The sequence below is a fragment of the Pithys albifrons genome, chromosome 27 (genome assembly GCF_047495875.1).
Source record: "Pithys albifrons albifrons isolate INPA30051 chromosome 27, PitAlb_v1, whole genome shotgun sequence".
Classification (NCBI taxonomy): domain Eukaryota; kingdom Metazoa; phylum Chordata; class Aves; order Passeriformes; family Thamnophilidae; genus Pithys; species Pithys albifrons.
Window position 1 is genome coordinate 1419942 of NC_092484.1, and position 6684 is coordinate 1426625.

At 52.2% G+C, this 6684-nt stretch overlaps 1 protein-coding gene across 3 annotated transcripts; it reads right to left on the bottom strand.

Annotated features, from left to right (window-relative positions):
* Window positions 1-1424: 1424 nt before the first annotated feature.
* On the bottom strand, window positions 1425-6081 carry CIRBP (cold inducible RNA binding protein). Of its 3 annotated transcripts, XM_071578097.1 has the most exons (8): window positions 5993-6081; window positions 5196-5304; window positions 4992-5098; window positions 4427-4565; window positions 4250-4334; window positions 4083-4147; window positions 1774-1866; window positions 1425-1584 (listed from the first exon to the last, which is right to left on the bottom strand). In XM_071578097.1, the coding sequence occupies exons 2-7, from the start codon at window positions 5296-5298 to the stop codon at window positions 1862-1864; spliced, it is 504 nt and encodes a 167-aa protein (XP_071434198.1). In that variant the 5' UTR covers window positions 5299-5304; window positions 5993-6081; the 3' UTR covers window positions 1425-1584; window positions 1774-1861. The 3 variants fall into 3 exon arrangements, with proteins under 3 accessions (XP_071434198.1, XP_071434197.1, XP_071434196.1); XM_071578096.1 differs by lacking the exons at window positions 1425-1584; window positions 1774-1866 and adding an exon at window positions 2995-3745; XM_071578095.1 differs by lacking the exons at window positions 1425-1584; window positions 1774-1866 and having other exon boundaries at window positions 2995-4147.
* Window positions 6082-6684: the final 603 nt, after the last annotated feature.

The following is a 6684-nucleotide window of genomic DNA, read 5'->3' on the forward strand; positions in this document are numbered from 1 at the left end:
TCGGGGCCGCCATTTCCCCCTCACAGCAAGACCCTCTCCCTCAGACCTGCCATTTTCCTATCAGGGTCACTTTTCCTTCCTCATGGCCTCCAGTGCCCCCTCAGGGCATCATTTCTCCCTCGGGGCCATCAATTTCCCCTCACAGAAAGACCCTCAGGGCAGCCTTTTCCCCTCAGGGTCGTCCGTCCTCCCTCCCTCCCCCAGGGCCACCATTGCTCCTTGATGGATTTAATTTTTCCGAGAGTTGTCATTTCTCCCTCAAAACCACCATTTCCCCCTCAGAGTCGTCCTTTCCCCCCTCAGGGCCCTCATTCCCTCACAATGACGGGCCATCCCCACCCCGGGGTGAACACTGCTGGAAAAAAGATCATTTTGAGCGTTTCTAACCACCTTTTTTGTTCCTCCACAGGCACTGCAGGCTGACCAGGATCTGTCACTGCCCTGGACACCAACTCTGCTCCCAGATTTCCCTCGGGGAAGGGCTCAAAGGCCACACAGGACTTGAAAAAAGTCATTTTGGTTAAATCTGGGTCAGACCAATGTCAGATCAGCCCCCTGGGCACCCAAACACATTCCCGAGGATGTCACTGAGCTCCACGTCCACCAATTCCCTCACCCATCCACACAAGGCACCATTAATGCAGTGATGTAATTAGCAATGCCAAAAATAACAGCACCTCCACACGGGGTCTATTTTTGTACATATTATTTCTACCAGCATTTAAGCATCCTATTCAGGGAGGCCTTACAAAACATTATTTCTATGTATTTTCAGTTTCAATTGGCTTAAACCTCACCTGAGTGCATTTTTATCACAAAGGCTCTACAAGATCTTGATCTGTTATACTTTATATCCTCCTCCATTAACATGCAAAAATCCTCACTAGTTAATTGTTCCATGCAAGCCACAGAAGTGTGTCACTGATTTTTTTTTAATGCTTTGAAGACACTTTGAAAAAAGGTTAAAAAACATTTTGGGAAGTGAGAACTCAACAGAGCAACCCTGCAGACAACAATGTCCCCAGAGCTCTGGGGGCTCTTATTATTCCTGGGAAATGATGTGCAAGGAGTCCTTTTTCAGCTGGAAAAAAAGGGGAAAAAAAGGCAGGACAAACCAAACAACTGTTAACACAAAAAAAAATAACAGGCAGGAGCAGGTGAGACCATCAGCAACTCAGTGCCTCTCACACTGCCATGAAGTGTCAGTCTCTCCCAAGCTAAATCCTACTAAGTATTGAGCTGCCACATTTTTGGGATTTAACCAGAAAAAAGACCTTGTTTTCTCATGAAGATCAGCCATCAATCTGCTTAGAGCCCCAACCACCACAGCACTGGAGTGCTCTGTGCCCTGAACTGGGCTGTCCACCAGATAAATACGTTTCTTGCCAAAAATATTCTTGTTTTCCATACAAGTACCACAGAGATTTGTGAGCCTTTTTTTTTTCCACATTCCAGTATTTTATTCTGTCTTAATTGACTTGTTCAATTGACCCATGTAAAAATAAGCACCACCACACTGCTCTGGGCTCTTCATCTCCCCACTCAGGGTCTGTCCTTCTCAGTCTTCTCTGATGCCTTTCAGTGCTGAAATGAAATAAAACACAGAGAATTGGAAGGTGCATGAAGATATTGGGACCCACAAAACAGGGTTAACTGCACCACTGAGAGCAGAGGGCTGTGAAACAGGGGTCAGGAAAAGCTCAGGGTTAGTTAGGGGGTTAGGGATGTCCATCCTGGTCAGGGATGGGTTAGGGATGGACGGATGGACGTTACCTGGTTGGCTAATTCAGTCTTGCATCCCTGGAATGCAGCTCTGCTCCCTCAGGATCCGCTCAGGCTCCGAGCCATGGCCCTGGTCCCTTCAGCCTGCCAAAGCACAGAAGCATTAACAGGAAGGTCGGGCAGAGGCTGCACGTCCCCCACCTCCCCCACACAGCTCACAGCGTAACGAGGGTCTCACAAGCCATCGCTGAACCCATCACACCACAAAGCACAGTCTGGGAAAACTGTTCCGGGCCGGCTGCTGCCCGTGCTCAGCCAGCCCATGGATTGGATCCCTAAGCAGAGAGTTAACACTTGGACATGGCTGCTTAGGAAGTGTGGGCCATGGGAAAAAGTTAATGGCAACAAGTAGGATGGCAAAGAAAGCTACAATTAAAGTGAGCAACTTAATGAAGTCTAGGAAGAGTCTCAATAGATGAACACATATCGAGTCAGGGAGTTCGTTCCCATCTTGCTTCCGTACCTACAGCAAGACACGGCTGCATGCCCAACTCTGATCTGTGGAACCCAAGGTGTGCCACAAGCCAAAGGTTGCATACGGCATCATGGGTTAAATGTTTTTCCAGCAGCTGACCAAAATTGTCAAAAGGAATATTTCACAGGTACATTAGACTTTCAAATGAGCTCTCAACAAGAGGAAGGATGCGGACATGAGCAAAAGGAGTTACCTCGAATTACAGGACTATTTCCACATATGAACTAGCCAAGAGAGCAGCTCTCGTCTCAGAGGTTTCTGTTGGAGGCACAACACTTCTTTTCTCCAAGGACACTGCAGTTTCCATTTGCTAGCAAAGAATTCTTAGAACTTGTAAGCAATGACACAGCTACCTAAGCCCGGCATTCCCCTACATCGCACACGCGCTCGGCACGCAGGGAACAGCCCAGGGACTACAGCACTGGCTCTTCTCTACAGCTTCCCAGTGTAGCTACAGCAGGTTTTGGAGCAAACATCCACCAGCCTTCCTAACATTCCGACTGCACTTTGCTCCTAACACACCCTCAGCCTCTAGACAAGTTTGAAGGTTTGACTGTTGTATGTGAAATTTGTTGGCCAATTCACATGTCAAGACTGATTTTAGGTTTAAATTCCAGCACCTGGTCAATCGTCTGGCTGGCTCTGCCACTATCCCTAATCTTCTCCTCTCGCTCCCAGACTGTTCTTCGTCTCCAAGGGTTGTGTTGTGCAATGAAATGTAAATGTCAGGAGCAGAGTTCATTTCAGACGGTCTTTTAATAGGCTTCGTAAAGCCAAAGAAAACTGTATACAGGAATCCTTTACCACTTCAAATACAACAGCAATGGAATATGCATATTTCTTCCAGTAAAAAAGGACAATATAAATAAACATTTTCAAGAACCTCTTTATGGTAAGTTTGCAAGTCTAGTTCTGGGTCATTTACATCGTTACAACAGTAGAAATACCGTTATGCAGGTTGAACATACAAGCACGTTTCTCTTTAGATATATCAAGGTGGTTTGCCTTCCAACGGAACCCAGGCCGCATTCCTACCTTGCTACACTAAAGGAATGTTACAAAAGACGAAGGTAATGCACTTGGAAAAAAAAATAAAATAGTCCACAGCTTGTTCAGCTTCCAGTGAACATCGGTTCAAGGTCCTTTCTAGCTCAAAAGAAACTGAATTGGGGCCCCAACTTTAAAAAAAAAAAAAAAAGGAACACCTTGGCTCATCATGGAGGACAAAATAAAATCTGAAGTGCTTTCAAAAAAGATTAAAACCACTTGAAAGCAGAGCTTTCTCCAAGACAGTCTAATCAGACCATCTTGCCTCAGAAGCTGCCAGGCTGTGTTTGACAAGATCAGAACTGATAATACTACAAAAGTGAAAATACAAGTAGATGTACTACACAATAACCATTTCAGCGAAGCTCCAAAAATCTTTATAAATACAGCCATTGGAAGGACGATCTTGAGTCAGGAAGGATTTTTACTCGTTGTGTGTAGCTGAGGACAAGAAGCAGGCACAATTGTAAAGGCACTGAAGCAAAGACAAGTTCCAGCATTTTACTCCCTTGCATTATTCCGAGGCTACTGCTACTTGGCTACTGTGAGATCCCCCACCCGCGGGTCAGAGCGTAAGGGCAGCCGAGTTTGGGCTCCAGGAACAACCTTTTAACACTTGCTTTGCCTTAGATCCGAGCAACTCCTGCACATGCATTAAATTAGAATCTCCCAGCACGTCCACAGCCTGAGCCTGCCCCGGCTCCAGGCTCAGGCTCAGCAGGTTCAGAGCTCCTACAGCACACACAGACTCAGCGCTCCCGCTCGAAGCGGAACTTACCGTAACTGTCGTAGCTGTCTCTGTAGGAGCCTCCCGAGTTTCTGTCTCCATAACCACCTTGACTCCTGCGGGACAAACAGCACCTGCTTAGCTCTTTCTACTGATTATACACCCAACAGGGCTGGCAGAGCTCCCCCACACCCCCCAGGTGCTGGAGAGACCCTTACCTGCTATTATAGTAGTCTCTGGAGCCGTTATAGCCTCCGCTTCTGGAATCAAACCTGCTGCCGCCATAGCCTCTGTCTCCACCTCCTTGGAGCAACATGGAAACAAGGATTAATTAAGGGTTCTGATAAAGGACACCCACTCCCTGCAGGCACTGCAGGTCAACCACACACTCTCACCTCTGGAGAAGCCACGGCCCCGGCCTCGGCCCCCGCGGAAGAAGCCCCGGCCCCCCGCGGAGCCCCCTCTGTAGCCTCGGGATCTGTTCTCGGAGGATTTCCCAGCCTGGTCCACCCGGATCTGACGCCCATCTACGGACTGGAACAGAACCACAATTAGCCCACCCCGTATTTAAATAGCCAAGCATGTTTGCAGTGAGTTACAAGCTTCACCATCACTTAAGCACTACCAGAATTTACAAGTTCCTACAAAATAAATGTTTAATTTGCAGTCAGAACTAAGCCAAATCCACAAATAAATCGGTATTTAACCTGCATGTAATTCATATTACACACGAATTCCTGTAAAATTCCACTATTTCACAGTTATACAGGTAAAATCATGGTATTTTTGTATCATGTACAAAGTATTAAACACGTTCATAAATTCCTGTAGCCAGATTATTTTAAGCCTTTAAGAAGACTCATTTATCTGTTTTTCCATACAAACTGAATAGGAGTACGTTTCTCCCAAATCTTTTCCTACATTTCTGGAAATAAAGAATCAGCCCCAGGGCCTCCTCACCTTCCCATTCATGGCCATCATCGCGTCTTTTGCATCATCGATGTTTTCAAAAGTAACAAACCCAAAACCTCTGGATCTCTGAGTCTCTCTGTCTTTCACCACCACGACTGTGAAAAGGAAGAGTGGGAAAAAAAAACAACCATCAGCACCTGAAAAATTTAACAAACCAACGGAAAGCATCCCAGCCTGGCTCTGCAGTCTCACCTTCCGAAATCTGTCCGTATTTAGAGAAGACCTGCTCCAACGACTGCTCATTGGTGTCGAAACTGAGCCCGCCGACAAAGAGCTTTCCCTCGTCTGATGCCATCCTGACCTGCCAAACCAGCAGAACCGAGTCAGCGACTCAAAAACAAATTCCCAAAGAGGTCCCAAAAAACTACATCGTCCTAACGCCACTTGTAACAACAACAACGTTACGATCTCTCACTGCCATACGAGGCCCCTCACGCTTCCACTAAGGCCGCAAGTTTATGTGGCAGGGGTGGCCTCCTTCAGGCTGGTTATGGCTGAGCGCCCTCCCAGGCCGCCGTGAGGCTCAGGGCCGCTCCAGGCCGCCCCCAGCACGGCCCATTCCCCGCAGGCCCGGCAGGGCCCGTGGCCGGTCCAGCCCCGCAGCCCCCGGTGGGACCCCTCGGTCCCGCTCCCCGCCCGCCGGTGCCCAGCGCGCATGCGCGTCCCGCTGCGCCCCCTGCCGGCCGCGCCTGCGCAGCGCCGCCCCCTCCTTCCCGCCGCCGCCATTTTGCACGGCCCAGGCCCCGTCGCCATTTTGTTTCCGTGCGCGCCTTTCCCCCCTCCGCGGCCCTTTCCCCACACACGGCCCAGCCGGGCCAGCTCCGCCGCGCTCCCCGTCCCCGCGGCCCACACCGCGCTGCGGGGCGGGCACCGCGGCCCGGCCTCCCTTATGACCCGGCCCTCCGCCCCTGGGACGCGGCTGCGCTCGCCGCGGCCCACCCCCGGCCCGGCGCGGCGCGGTCGCGGCCGCCCCTCGCGGCGGCGCTCACCGGTGCGCGGGCGGTACGGGATCCACACAGCACTTCAAAGCCTCAGCGCGATGTACGGCGAGCCTGGCGGGGCGGCGCCTTATAAACGCCCGCGCCTCGCCCCGCCCACCTCATGAATATGCAGATTAATCCCGCGGGAGGCGGGGCCGTTGCGTCACCAAAGCGCTGCCGCCGCCGCGCCACCCGATTGGGCGGCAGCTCATTAATATTCATGAGCCGCGGCGGGGAGCGAGGGGAGGGGCGCGCCAACAACCCCGCGGCGTGGCCCCGCCCACTCCGCCCACGTGGGGGCGGGGCTCGGCGGGCGGCGCCGATTGGCTGCGCGCGGGGGGGCGGGAGGGAGAGCCCCTGTGAGAGGGAAGGAAGTGGAGGTCGCTGATTGGCCGGAGGCGCGGAGGCCCCGCCCACACCGCGGGGAGGGGGCGTGTCCGCGCTGCCCCAGTTTCGCGCCCTTCTCGCAATGCGGCGGCGGCCGCAGACAAAGGGGCCGCCTCGGGGCCGCCGCCATCTTGGGCCCCCAGCGCTGCCCCGGCCCGGCCCGGCCCGGCCGCTCCTCCCGCCGGGTCCCCTCCTGCCACCCCCGGGCCTGTCACCACCCCCTCCTCCCTGCACCGAGTGCCGTGGGGAGCGATCCCTCCAGTCGCCTCCTCTCGGTTTTTCCCGACGCAAAACCTCAGCTCGGTTTTGCTCAA

Coding starts and splice junctions, on each gene's coding strand:
- CIRBP (XM_071578095.1), bottom strand. CDS start 5,298: ATGGCATCAGACGAGGGAAAGCTCTTTGTCGGCGGGCTCAGTTTCGAC. Junction 4,566..4,991: donor TGATGGCCATGAATGGGAAG/GTGAGGAGGCCC, acceptor GTTCTGTTCCAG/TCCGTAGATGGGCGTCAGAT. Junction 4,148..4,249: donor AGAGACTACTATAATAGCAG/GTAAGGGTCTCT, acceptor TTTGTCCCGCAG/GAGTCAAGGTGGTTATGGAG.